Below are 15,043 nucleotides of genomic sequence, written 5' to 3'. Positions count from 1 at the left end.
AGTCCGTGAGTCTCTTTGTTTTGTAAGTTCATTTGTATCATCTCTTTTTAGATTGCACATATAAGCGGTGTCATATGATATTTTTCCTTTCCTGACTCACTTCACTCAGTATGACTATCTCTAGGTCCATCCCGTGTTGCTGCAAATGGCATTATAACATGGCTTAGCTGTCTTATCTTTCTGCAAACCTTCCAGGCTCCTTAGCTGAGACTAGAGACCTTTTCCATGAGATCCTACAGCTCTTAAGTATTCTTGCAGTGTTCCCATACTTCTTTATAAAATTCTTTTGCCTCCTCTCTTCCCACTGAGAAGAAAAATTGAATTTAAATTCTTCCTAATTAACAAAATTAAACAGAAAGGAATAAGGTTTGGTCAGGTTGAGCTTTGGAGGCTCACACACCATTGTAATGTAATATTTAAGATTCTTTGCTCCCTGAAAACCAATTTTTTAAAAATCGAGTATAGCTCATTGACAATGTTATGTTAGTTTCAGGTGTATAGCAAAGTGATTCAGTTATACATACATATATATCTTTTTTGTTCAGATTCTTTTCCTTTCTACATGAGAACCAATTTTCGCCCCCATTGGGAATTCATGGTCTAGTATATGCTTTCCACTCTGTGTTTTAATTCTCTCTCTATATGTCTCCTTTATTAGAATAGGATCACCTTGAAAATTCATGTTTTCTTTTTTTTACTGGAATATAATTGTTTTACAATGTTGTTAGTTTCTGCTGTACAATGAAGTGGATCAGCTATATGTACACATGTAGCCCCTCTCTCTTGTGCTTCCCTCCCACCCTCACCTCCCCACCCGTCTAGGTCCTCACAGAGCACTGAGCTGAGCTATCTGTGCTATACAGCAGGTTCCCACTAGCCATCTATTTTACACATGGTAGTGTAATAGCATGCTCCAGTACTCTTGCCTGGAAACTCCCATGGATGGAGGAGCCTGGTAGGCTGCAGTCCATGGGGTCGCTAAGAGTCAGACACGACTGAGTGACTTTACTTTCACTTTTTACTTTCATGCACTGGAGAAGGAAATGGCAACCCACTCCAGTGTTCTTGCCTGGAGAATCCCAGGGACGGCGGAGCCTGGTGGGCTGCCGTCTATGGGGTGGCCCAGAGCCGGACACGACTGAAGCCACTTAGCAGCAGCAGCAGCAGCAGCAGTGTAATAGCAAGGACATGGAAGCAACCTAAATGTTCACTGACAGTCGAATGGATAAAGAAGATATGGTATACATATGTGATGGAATATTACTTAGCCATAAAAAGGAAAGAAATTGGGTCACTTGTAGAGACGTGGATGGACCCAGAGTCTGTCATACAGAGTGAAGGAAAGCTGAAAGAGAAGAATAAGTATCATATGTTAACATATACATGCTGGATCTAGAGAACTACTACAGATGGACCCACATGCAGGACAGGAATAACGACACAGATGTAGAGAACAGACATATGGACACAGCAGGGGAAGGAAGGATGGGCTGAGTTGGGAGATTAGGACTGACATATACACTAGCATGTGGAAAGTATTTTTCGTCTTCACGTGCCCACAGCCTAGAACTATGCTTAGCATCACAGAGACTTCAGTAAGTGCCTGAACAAATGAGCAAAAGGACAAATACCTGTTAGCAGGCAGTTACAGGTTCCTAGCCTTGTGAGTCACCCTTCTGGCTGCTCCAAGGTCTAGTTTCCTTCTCCAAGGTGATGCAAACGCAATCAAGCTCATTCAAAGAGTGAGAATAAAGCCTGAGCTGCTGGAGTTAGCTGCAGGCTGCACTTCCAAATCCATCTGCCTTCTCGGGCAGCAGCCCAACTGGCAGCTGTACAGCCCTGCAGCTTGCGAAGAGGGTGATAACTGCCATTTACGCTCAGACCATCTTGGAGGTGGAAACCCTCCAAGATACTCTCTCCTTGAGGCTGTTCCAGCTAAGAAAGGAGCAACTGGAGTGTTGAACCAGAACAGAAACTTTCTGAGAAGGAAGAACGTGGATCACCAGGAAGTTGCAAAGAGAGCCTAAACAGATGTTAATGATATTATAAACAGCTTCTATATCACAACAGAAGGTTTACCACTATTAATGAAAGACATGAAAGGGGGCCAGCCAACTTGTTTGTTCTGCTCAGCTCCCTAGTTAAGGAAATTAATGGGACCATGGAACAGATGCAAAATTGCAGCATTACTTATCTGCAATGTTATTCCCGGGCTTCTTGAGTGCCGTCTGTTTAACAAAACGAGCACTATCTAGCTTGAATTCATCATGGCATCTGCTTAAGTGGCCAAATAGGAGTCTTGGATTTGGGAGAGGGCCTTTGGAATGCATAAATATACAGGTCAGTCAAAGTTCACTTCAACTAAAAATGATGGAATTCATGTCATCGAGTATGGCTATATTTCTTGGAGGGGGACAGACCTGAGAAAATGAAGCATTTAAAAAATATCCTCTACAGCTGCCTGTACTGGTTTTTCCAGTAGTCGTTTATGGATGGGAGAGCTGGACCATTAAGAAGGCTGAGTGCTGAAGAATTGATGCTTTTGAATTTGGTGCTTGAGAAGAATGTGGAGAGTCCTTTGGATAGTAAGGAGATCAAACCAGCAAATCCTAAAGGAAATCAACTCTGAACATTCATTGGAAGGACTGATGCGGAAGCTGAAGCTCCAATCCTTTGGCTGGTTGATACAAAGAGCTGATTCATTAGAAAAGACCCCAGTGCTGGGGAAGATTGAGGGCAGGAGGAGAAGAGGATGACAGAGGATGAGATGGTTGGACGGCATCACCAACTCAATGGACATGAGTTTGAGCAAGCTCCAGGAGATGGTGATGGACAGGGAAGCCTGGTGTGCTGCAGTCCATGGTGCTGCAAAGAGCTGGACATGACTGAGCAACTGAACAACAACAATCATGGAATTAAATGACGAAATCCAAAAAAGATTCATTTGTGAAACAACTGATTATGACAAGATTGCCATTGAATGCAATGAGAAAAGGTCAATCTTTTCCATAAATAATGCTGATTAACTTAGATATTCACATGAAAAAATAAACATTGTTCCAGGATAGGGAAACCTGGTGTCCATGAGGTCACAAAAAGTCGGATACAACTTAGCCACTGGACAACAGCTGCCTGACTGTTGTGTAGTCATGTGACCTGGCTTTATCAAAATAATGTTCCAAGGAATTGTTGAGTGTTTAGGAGAATTTTAATTTCTTTGTTTGTTTGTTTATTTGGCTGCGACTGGTCTTAGTTGTGGCGTGTGAGCTCTAGAGCACGTGGGCTCAGGAGTTAGGGTACATGAGCTTAGCTGCTTCGTGGCACGTGGGATCTTAGTTCCCCAACCAGGGATTGAACCTGCATCCCCTGCAAGGCATGGCATATTCTTAGCCACTGGACTATGAGGGGAGTCTGCTAAATTTCTTTATGTAAGTGATCATTTATAAGTCTCCAAATTAGGTTGTCTCATGACAGTGCTTCTCAAAGTATAGTTTTGGGACCAGTAATTTCAGCATTATTTGAGAATTTGTTAGCAATACCAATTCTCAGCTTTATCCCAGACCTGTAGGAATCTGAAACTCTGAGAGAGTGGGACCCAGTCACCGGTATTTTAGCAAGTCCTCTGGGTGATTGTGATGTTGATTTCAGTTTGAAAGCCATTACTGCTTTCCGATAAAGCAGAAACAAGGGAAGAGTATTAAAAAAAAAAAAATCTATCAGGAGTTTTTTTCCTGCAGCCAGCCTCTTGCCCTACCACTGTTCCTTGCACAGCCAGGATCATTCTTGGTTGCTCATGACGGGGCATTCTGTTATTTCAATCTGCTATTGAATTCTGTTATTTCAGATTTGATGGGGAAAAAGCTGCTGAAAATTACTTAGCTGGCTTAACACTGATGAACTGAAAAAGTAAAAAATGAAAGGCCAAATCTTTGAAAGGTAGATTTAACTGGTACTAAGGCTATATTTGCATAAGACTCTATTTGGAAATGTGAAAAAGTCATTTGCTTTGGATAGGACAAGTTGTAGCCTGGAAATGTTTCTCTATGCAGATTAGAGCTGGTGAAGGGAAAATACTGAATTTATGGTCTCAAGAAACATGCTGTATGTTAGAAGTGAGGTGCTTTACATCAAGAGAGATATTAGTAGCAGCTATGAGTTTGACTGGCACAAAGGCAGTGACACGAAGCGGACCCTTATAAATTATCTGGGAGGGATTTGGAAGCCCCCATCTGTTTCTTGCCACAATTTCCCCCAAATTCTCTACTGTTTTGCTCTCAGAGCTCTAAACTCTCCCCTCTTCATACACATTTTGATCTAGATGCAGACAAGGCTATAGGTTTTCTTTCAAGGGGGTTATTGCATCTTTGAGGTCTTGGTAATTAGGTAACAGCCGTTGTTTTAATGCTCAGACCCAGAAAAGCCCCCACTGGCTCTGTGTGTGTTCCATCGCTCAGTTGTGTCTGCCTCTTTGTGACCTCATTGACTATATCTTGCCAGGCTCCTCTGTCCATAAGATTTTCTAGGCAAGAATACTGGAGTGGGTTGCCATTTCCTATTTCTGGGGGTCTTCCTGACTCAGGGATAGAACTCAGGTATCTCTTGGGTCTCCTGTATTGGCAGGCAGATTCTTTACCACTCCACCACCTGGGAAGCCCACCCATCATCGACTCTACTTGATTTATTCTCTGTAGTAGTGAAAGATGACAAATGCAAAAGCTCCTCTAGGCAGAGCAGCCACAGAATATAGGGAGGGGAACCACTATACTCCCAAGTGTTTAAAAAAGTTTGGCTATAGTAAAATAAAGCTAAAATTAATTTTTAAAACATCCTAATAATGGCTGTTGGTAGTCAGCATTCACTGGGCCTTACTTAGTGCCATACATTATTGAGTGCTTAAATATATCGCCTCCTTTGATCCCTAAAACAGTCTTGTGTAGGAGACATTCAATAGATGTTATGGATGAGGACACTAATACTCAGAGAAATTAATTTTCCCAAGTTCGCCAGCTTGTCACTTGTGAAGTCAGTCTAGTGTTCTTAGTCATTATGTTCTACTGCTTCCCCCAGCCTGGGCTAGAAACAGAGTTAATTCGGACTCTCTTAAATGCATCTTTAATGCTTCAGTAAGTGATTGCAAGCACTGGTCACTGACAAAATACTATGGCCTCATTCCTCTGCTCTTTTATCTTTTAATGGCTCCCCATTGGCTTCTGGGGTAAAATTCAAATTCCTTTTTCTAAAAAAATTAATCTTAATAATTAACCCAATGTAGCAAAGTACTACTTCAACATATAATCTATCTAAATAAATTATTACTGAGATATTCTATATTTTTTGTACTAAGTCTTGAAAAATTCAGTATGGAATTCTCCAGGCAAGAATACTGGAGTGAGTTTCCATTTCCTTTTTCAGGGGATCTTCCTGATCCAGGTATTGAATCCACAACTCCTGTGTTGGCAGGTGGACTCTTTACCAGTGAGCCACCTGGGAAGCCCATTTTATATTTACGGTGTCTCAATTTGGATGCTAAATTTTCCACACTTAAGAGGTGAAATGTAGTCCAATGAAAAAAAATTGTGTTTAATGGAATAATATTTTATCTTGCTTTTGTTTTAAAATTTAAACGGTAGGTTAGAAGGACCATAATGATCTGGTTTCAGTGTATCTGTCTCCTCACCTACTACTGAGTCCTTACACAAACTTTCTACTTTAAGTGTATGTGCTACTAGGATGTATCATGCTCTCTGACTTCCTTTGGTTCCTCTTGTTAATTTTTAATAACACATCCCAAATACCTTCGAGATCAGGATTGCTAGAAGCATTTACTTGAGTTCCCCAGTCTCACATGGGTGCCTTCATATTCTCTTAACATTTTGTACACACACCTAGAACATTCATCATACTGCTAATTATTTTCTTCTGTTTCTCTATAAGGTGGTAACTGATTTAGGGCAGAGATTGTGTCCTTTTTAATCTAAGGACTGCCAGTCCCTAGTACCTTACAGACACTAAATAAATGCCAATGGCATGACTGAATGAGAAATAAACACTTCAACAATATTTGAAAATAGCCCTGCCATCTCCATGGGTAAAGTGCAAGGCAGAGCAATGAAACTGGTGCAGCTGGAAGAAGTAACATCTGTTAAACTCAAGTGCAGTATTACTAGTTTAGGAAACCAAGTTATATCAAGTACGATTATAAATTTTCTGTAACTGATGACAGAACCAAGGATGGAGAGGAGCAGACAGTTAAGGAAAGAACTGGGGACTTCCTTGGTGTACAGTGGATAGAAATCTGCCTGCCAATGCAGGGGAAATGGGTTCGATCCCTGGTCTGGGAAGATTTCGCATGTCGCGGGCAACTAAAGCCTGTATACCACAACTACTGGAGCCCTTGTGCTCTAGGGCCCCCGAGAGCCACAACTAATGAGCCCCTGTGCCACAACTACTGAAGTCCATGCCCCTAGAGCCTGTGCTTTGCAGCACGAGAAGCCACTACCATGCGAAGCTTGTGCTCTACAACCAAGAGTAGCCCCTGATCATTGCAACTGAGAAAGCCCACATGCAGCATAAGATCCCGCTCAACCAAATAAAACAAGGTAAATAAATAAATAAAAAGAGAACTGGAAGACTCCTGAAGTCTACTGGTATAGAAAGTTCAATATTCGTGTAAGTAATATTTTAGAGAGTGAAGAATATATACTGCATATTACCATTCTGATTACAATTCAAATATTGAGACAAAGGATTGAGACAAATATTGAGACAATTTAAATCACCAGCTTAATTTCAGATTAAGCACAGTGTCAGACTTTCAAAATCAGTGACTATTGTCATGAATAGTGCTTATTTTCCACTCACTTATATCTTGACCTAGCATCAGAACTAATGTGGGGAAAAGCATTTCAGAATATAATAATAATAATCAAATAGTCCCAAGTTATTGAATACTGACTGTGCCAGTAACTCTCTCAACAAGCCACAGCAGCACCCCGAGGAGGGTATTATTTTGCACATATTACTGAAAGTACAACCGAATCTCAGGCAGGTTAAGTAACTTGCCCAGACGCATTCAGCTCAAATGTAGTAGAACTGAACTTTAAACACAGGTCTGATTTAAAAGTGTGCTCTTTATGACTATGTAGTCGGCCTTGAACTAGTCAAAGTCCAAGTTTTGCACTGAATAATCCCCTCCTTGCTTTGCTGTGAATAAAAAAGAACTTGGTTACTCAAATTATACTTGTATTCTCACGGTGGAAAAGGATATGGAAACACTCAAATTGTTCCAAATCAATGATCAGATGATAATGTTCAGTTAGTGGTCTGTTATAAAAATGTGTCTGAGTATAGGTTTCAGTATGCTGACTTGAGAAAATCTGGTTTGGGTAAATATCTCTTAACACCTATATTTACAGTCTTATTTTGGTTAGTTGAATGGTTTTCAATGGGAGATTTTAAGATTTAAAAAATTGAAAACACTTATAAATTTTTAAAAAGTACCTAACAAGCATGATCCTTACCATAGTATTAGGCATAGGGATTGTAGGGGGAAAGAACTAAAAGGGGGAAAAAATGAGCCAAAGGGAAGAAGCAACTGAAGTAAGACGTGGCTCTCCAAGTGCTCAGTTGTTTCTGAAACTTCTCAGCGTGTGTCTGCACTGCCTGGTTTTGGAACTGGGAACACTGCCAGCCACAAACATCATACATATTCATCTCTGGCTTGGCTTCTGCACTCTGCAAGGAAGGTAGCTAAGATCTGCTTAGCTTGGCAAATCATGCGAAATGGGTTTCTCCACAGGGCTTTGCCTCTTCACTAGGACAGAACCCAGCCTGATGCTGGAGGCTTTATCCTTCTTTTAAAACAAATCCTCCCCCAAAAGTACCATTGAGGTATGCTTGTTAGGAGAGAAATGCAAATGTTGGTGAGGAAAATCAGTTGCTTGTGAAATAACTAGAAGAAATCTGTGCATATTTTTAAAGGTTCATTATAAAGTATGTTTGGATATAATTATCCTTACCAGTGGTACTGATGGATGTAACTACCAACTTGTTTTGGCTCTGAATAGTACTCACAAACACATGGCCTGATGTGACCGTGAACTCTGGATCTAGAGGATTAGATTCCAGGAGATTGCAGGACATTGAGAACTACTCGTTATTGGTTGGGATGAAATTATTCAGTAGAAACTCTTTTAACCATCTCCCTGTAACCAATGTACTGGATTTATTGTGACTCTCCATCCTCTTTGTAAAATATACCGACCAATGCCATTGAATGATTCAGAATAATGTTTCCCTTTGTATCAATAGCACCCTATGTACCTCTGTTTCTGCTACCAATTGAGTCAAAGTGAAGTGAAGTAAAGTTGCTCAGTCGTGTCTGACTCTTTGCGACCCCATGGACTGCAGCCTACCAGGCTCCTCCCATGGGATTTTCCACGCAAGAGTACTGGAGTGGGTTGCCATTTCCTTCTCCAGAGGATCTTCCCCACCCGGGGATTGAACCTGGGTCTCCCGCATTGTAGGCAGACACTGTATCATCTGAGCCATATATGTATACAATTGAGTCAAAAGCTTAACATTTAGAGTCAATTAGGTTTATTTCCAAGCCTGTTTCTGCCGGTTTCACTTGTTATTTTAACTGTATAATTTGATGAATCTTATATAACCTATGAAATATGAGTATATTGGAACTATGAAAAAGTAAAATGCTTTGGAAAGATTCAATAAGGGGGATTATTGGGCAAAAATCAACGAATAATTAAATAGAGGGAAAACTTGAAAACATTAGGGAGATAAAAATCTAGTTGGAGTAAGCATTCAGATTGCTTTAAGTTCTTTAAAATCTCACTGTATTAAAGCAAAACAACATCTTCCCCCAAACCTAGAAATCTTAAACTGTGTATTATGGGTATGACTTAGGCAAACAAGTTGAAAGATTTATAACTATAGTCAGCAGAAAGTATTGGCTTCACGCATAAGATCGGTACATTTTTAAATAAAATGTTTATGTTATAGATATATGTCACTTTTTAGAAATCCCGATGTTAGTTGACTCTTGTTTTGATTAGCTTGAGTTCTTATCCAAATCAGATAAAAGGGGATCTGCAGGCGACTACTCAGATTACTGAGTCTTGGCCACAGCAGCATCAAAATGAAGTTTGCTAGAAATGATAGTCTCAGTCCCCACCTGGGGTTAGCGCTCAGGGACTGTGTTTTAACAAGGTCTTCAGGTGGTCTGAGGCCTTCTCAAGTCTGAGAAGCACTGCACCCCTGTATTCACACATTACTCGAAGCACTGAAGATGGATATAGCCCTTTAAGAAAGCAACATGGCACAAGACTCATCAGGAATCATAAAAAGTCCCTTTTTATTTTGACTCAGCCATTCTATTATTTAGGAATATTTCCTAAAGAAATAATTCAAAAGAAGAAAAGTTGAATAAAGATATCTACACATGAAAATATCCTTTATTGTGCCACCTACAGAATGAAACAAATGGGAGCAATCTAAGACAGAAGAAAAGAAAGGTGAATAAACTATGGGCAGTAAATTAAAATAGCTGTTAAGGATTTGTAAAGTGGTACCATGTATATATAGCTACATAAAAAATAGAACATGCACTGAAGTTATTATTATGTAATATAACATCAACTAGCAAATGATTATTTCTATTCTGTTAGGGTGGTATCGGGTGATGATTTACTTTTCATCTTTAAAAATTATTTTAATACAGCTGTAACATTTATGTAATGTAAATATCTTAATTACATCATTAAAAAACCCTATTATTTAAAATTCAAACTACACTCTTAACGCCCGATTTAAAGACCCTCTTAACTATAGAAAACACTGCTGCAATGTCACTAGCCAGCTGTTGTATGTAAAAAATCAAGATCTAATATCTTTGGTGACAGATGGGCAGTTAGAGAAATCAGTCTTAACTGCGGAGGTGATCAATACCTGAATTATCTTCATCTTTGCGGATTTTGAGCTTCACCAGGTCTTCACACTGCTGGAGGATCTGCACTGCATCTTCCATGGAGCAGTTGTCCAGCCGGATGTTATCTATGGCTAGTAACTTGTCCCCAAGTTCCAAGGTTCCTGTTCTGTTAGTAAAGGCATAGCAAATGCATGCTTAATGATGAACACTTAACTAGGTTAAAGGCATTCAGCATAAAGTAGCATTATGGTAGTCTTTAGGGGAAATATGATTCTTCAACTTTGAAAAACTGCGTTTTATTGACATATCCCCTTTCTCCAGTCTTATTGTGGATGGCTGCTGTGACATTCAATTGCAGATCATTAAGAAACATTTTTATTCTACTTTCTTTAATTAGATCAGGACAACCATTTACGTGTCGCTCAGGAGTTCTGAGGTTCCCAGGAAGGTGTGTAACGAGCCTGGGTTTACACGGCCCTGGCGTCCTTATGCTTCTTTGCGTTGTTGCACCTGTGGTCCTTGGCAGTCCAGATATAGGGGAGGGTAGAGGGAGTGAGGGGAGTCAGGTGGGATGGGCTTGGGGGAGGTCAGGGTTTTGGTGTCTCTGCATCTCCATCTGCACCAGGGAGCTCACTGTGGCTGCAGTGGGGAGAAAAGGTGAACTGGAAAATGGCCACTGAGGGTCTCATACTGGTTATGGACTGCTGCAGGTCTTGAAAGTTTTTAAGGTCTATCATGAGATGAGAAAAACAATGAGAATGTATATTTGCTTATAGGTGCTTCTATATGTATATGCACACGTATTTGTAAGGAAGGTTACGTTTTGCTAAGAACCATCCTTTATGCATTATATCTATGATTCTGATTGCTAACTGCTTCCTAGTCTCCACTCTCCCTTTCCTTCTTCTGGGTCATCCCCTAAAGACGCACATGCCAGACTCTCTGGGCACCACCCCTGATCCCCTCTAGGGTTGGAAAATCACAACAATCAGAGCCAGCTGGAAAGGACAGGCAGATGTGCTTCTCCAGCCCTGTGTTGCCTGCCTACCTGCCAACTGCTGTATGAGAAACTAACTATTTATGAGTTTCCTTATCACAGGATCTGAACCTATACCTACATACCTAAACTAATGCCCTTCCTACTTTTTGAGTATTAAAATGTTCCTCTAATGAAATGACTATAACAATAGATGAGATTTGTAAAATCCTTAACTGAAAAAGAAAAAGAAAGTTAACAGTCTTACATCAATATTCCTAATCAATTAAAAATATTTTGATCTGTGAAATTAAAAGTTTGAGAGTCCTTGGATCAAAGGTCCAAGGTCAATGGATCAAATAGGAGACATACACATTGTTTGAGGCTCAAGGGAGGACGTTGGCTTGACTAGGGAGGACGTTCTAGCATCTAGTAAAACTCTCCCCAAATCTATTATTTGCATGTGAGGTGACTCTCATAACTGGGGCCACTTTCAGTTTTTTAGCTGGAAAAGTGAAGGGTGGAAAATGATCAGTGAAGGAAAGGCTACGTTGGACTCATGAAAGACCCTAAAAAGCATCTTAAGGTGATGGTTATCTGTACTAGGTGCAAAAATAAAGTGACACTGAGGAAAAGCTCTACATGCCATTAACATTAGGGATGTCAAATATGATCAATTAATTGTGGCTGCCTAAAATACTGAGAATACCATGGCCCATTAACAAGGTTGTCTCATGTGTGGAAGAAGTCATTCCTGCTGTAATTAAGAAATACCTTGGGATGAACCAGTAAATCCATCTTTCTTACCTGTGTGCCACACTGCCTTTCTTGATATCTGATATAACCAGGGGGTCTCCTGGTTTTCTACTGGAAGGTGCTGTAATAATGAGGATAGAACAGTCACACCTTTATATTCATGATTCAGCCATTACTGTACAAGTCTCATTTTATAGCAACTGTTAGTACAAGCTCAATTTGTATGCAAAGCAAAGAGAATCAGTAAATGAATTTAAAAATGTGCACATTATCCCTTCTTGATACAAAAATATGTTTGTGTTAAAGTATTTAGAAACTTAAAAATGCAAGCAAAGTTATTTTAAATTTGCAACTGGAGAAAGCAAGTGAAAAGCTGTCCATCAGGATTAAATCTGTTTCAATCTGTGATTCTCAGCAGAGTGAAGTGAAGGACGAAGAGTCCAACAGTACAGTATTAAAAGCAATTAGGGGCTCCCCATGGACGGAGGAGCCTGGTAGGCTGCAGTCCATGGGGTCGCTAAGAGTCAGACGCGACTGAGCGACTTCCCTTTCCCTTTTCACTTTCATGCTTTGGAGAAGGAAATGGCAACCCACTCCAGTGTTCTTGCCTGGAGAATCCCAGGGACGGGGGAGCCTGGTGGGCTGCCGTCCATGGGGTCATACAGAGTCGGACATGACTGAAGTGACTTAGCAGCAGCAGCAGCTTGATGATACTTACATGTAATCCCTTCTCCCACCCCTTCTTTCACTCCTTACCAGCGAGGAGGTGCCACTCTTTTATGGGGCCCTGTCATACTACTCAAGTGTACTGTGTGGAAAGTGGGTGAGAATCACTGATGTAATTTTTTTTTCCCCCAGAAGGAAATCTTCTGCTAGATAGACTATAAATCCTAAAGTTTTGTTCACAAATTCATACCTAGAGTGCTCCGAAAATGTTCAGAAATGTGAACTGATTCTATGTATTTTTATATACATTTATATTCTAAACATGTACAAGTAACTTTTACTGAGTTTAAAACTATTATTCTGAACAGGGGTCAGTTATGGGCTTATAGCTTTTCTTATGAATATTTCTATTTGGTGATAATGAAATAATAATAATGAAAAGTAATTAGGAATTAGTCTTATAATTAATCCTCAAAATGAATTATAGTACATGTAAGAACAAAAGTATCATCTTGACCTAGAAAATTTACATTTAGTTTAGGAATTTGATGATTAAAATGAACCATACCAACATTTGTAAACAACAATATGCCTCCAAGAGATGTTTTGCCAACATTGAAGCCTGGAGTGATTTCCTTTTAAGGATCATTAAAAGGCCCCTAAAGTAAGATTTTATTATAAACAGTCGATCACCCCATAATAATCGTAGAACCATATCATATCCCATAATCCCATATGAATCCCAGGAAAATGTTTATGCACAAGAACAGATGGTTTAATATCTCAACACATCATTGAAAGAAAAAGCAAACACATATACCAATACCTTACCCACTGAGTTAGTCCACAGTAAATGTTAATGGGACTTCATCCAATCATTATTCTTAGCTTCTAGCAAAGAATGCAAAACATTCTGTTCACTATAATTAATTCATGATTTAAACCTCTACTCAACGATTTGCTATAATTTCACCAGAGAAATATAAACACTCAGCAGTTTTACTCATGTTATATTTCAGAACAGCAAATTGTTCTGGGCATAGAGCACAAAAACAAAAACTTTGACCAGTAAATACAGCTTTCCTACCATCTGCCAATGAATTTATACAGTATTTTCCCAAGCTTTAGTGACCGTCAAAGAGCATTTGATATTTCCTTTGGTTTTTAAAAAAATTCATGGTCCACTGAAATGGGCTAAAACAAAATAATAGTACAGGCAACAAAAATACATCAAATTCATCTCTGTCATCCTTCTAACAGAGGAAAATAACACTGACCTCTGGACAAACCCACACAGCTTGGCAGAGAGGTTTAAAACTTCAGATGATCTACAAACATGTATTGGAGAAGGCAATGGCAAATCCAGTACTCTTGCCTGGCAAATCCCATGGACGGAGGAGCCTGGTAGGCTGCAGTCCATGGGGTCTCTAAGAGTCGGACACGACTAAGCGACTTCACTTTCACTTTTCACTTTCATGCATTGGAGAAGGAAATGGCAACCCACTCCAGTGTTCTTGCCTGGAGAATCCCAGGGACAGGGGAGCCAGGGGGCTGCCGTCTATGCGGTCGCACAGAGTCAGACACGACTGAAGTGACTTAGCAGCAGCAGCAGCAGACATGTATGGAGGCCATTTCATGTTTACTACCTTCTTCTGTTTCTCTTTTAATCAAGTTCCAACTTGAGGTTTGAAAGGTTCATCAGGGTGGATGTCCACTGGAGTGATGAAACTGAACCCAGAAGCGGGCCCAAATCTGTAAGAGCCCCTGACACGGTCACTACCATGCTTACCATGCATGTTTAAAGGTGGCCAGGGATTTGGGGCTTTGAGGGCTCAGTCATGGTTTGTACACCCTAGCACCATGCTTTTTCTTTTTAAAAAATGTTATTGAAGTATAGTTGATTTACAATGTTGTATTAATTTCTGCTATATAGCAAAGTGATTCAGTTATACATATATGCACATTTTTTCTTAATATTCTTTTCCATTATGGCTTATCACAGGTTGTTGAATATTGTTTCCTGGGCTATACAGCAGGACCTAGTTTATTCATCCTATATATGAAAGCTTACATCTGCTCACCCCAACCTCCCATTCCATCCCTTCCCCAGCCCTCTCCCCACTCGGCAACGACCAGTCTGTTCTCTATGTCCATGTCTGTTTCTATTTCATAATAGGTTCATTGTATCATAGTTTAGATTCTATATATAAAGTGATATTGGGCTTTCCAGGTGGCACTAGTGTTAAAGAACCTGCCTGCTAAAGCGGGTTAGGCTTAAGACACGCTGGCTTGATCCCTGGGTTGGGAAGGTTCCCTGGAGAAGGGAATGGCAATCAATTCCAGTATTCTGCCTGGAGAATCCCATGGACAGAGGATCCTGGCGGGGTACAGTTCATAGGGTCACACAGAGTCGGACATGACTGAAGCGACTTAGCACGGCACATAAAGTGATATCATATCAGTGCAGTTCAGTCCCTCAGTTGTGTCCGACTCTGTGATCCCATGGACTGCAGCGTGCCAAGCTTCGCTGTCCATCATCAACTCCCAGAACTTGCTCAAACTCATGTCCATTGAGTCAGTGACGCCATCCAACAATCTCATCTGTCTTTCTTGGCCCATGGAAGCCAACCAAAATCTAAGCTTTTACAAGGTTATAAATCAAAATACTAAGGACAACCAGTCACAAGTAGCCAAGTAGGGTT

At 40.3% G+C, this 15,043-nt stretch overlaps 1 protein-coding gene across 1 annotated transcript in view; it reads right to left on the bottom strand.

Annotated features, from left to right (window-relative positions):
- The window catches only part of GRIP1 (glutamate receptor interacting protein 1), a 464,606-nt gene that overhangs the window by 60,996 nt on the left and 388,567 nt on the right, over positions 1-15,043 (bottom strand). Inside the window, exons 17-18 of the mRNA XM_010841627.1 lie at positions 11,727-11,796; positions 9,964-10,109 (exon numbers count right to left, since the gene is read on the bottom strand). Coding sequence (XP_010839929.1) covers positions 9,964-10,109; positions 11,727-11,796 — 216 coding nt within the window. The remainder of the gene's footprint in view (positions 1-9,963; positions 10,110-11,726; positions 11,797-15,043) is intronic.

Source organism: Bison bison, unplaced genomic scaffold (genome assembly GCF_000754665.1).
Source record: "Bison bison bison isolate TAMUID 2011002044 unplaced genomic scaffold, Bison_UMD1.0 scf7180017864163, whole genome shotgun sequence".
In the NCBI taxonomy this organism is placed as follows: Eukaryota; Metazoa; Chordata; class Mammalia; order Artiodactyla; family Bovidae; genus Bison; species Bison bison.
The sequence above is the reverse complement of the archived record's forward strand: the minus strand, read 5'-3'. Positions and strand labels throughout refer to the sequence as shown.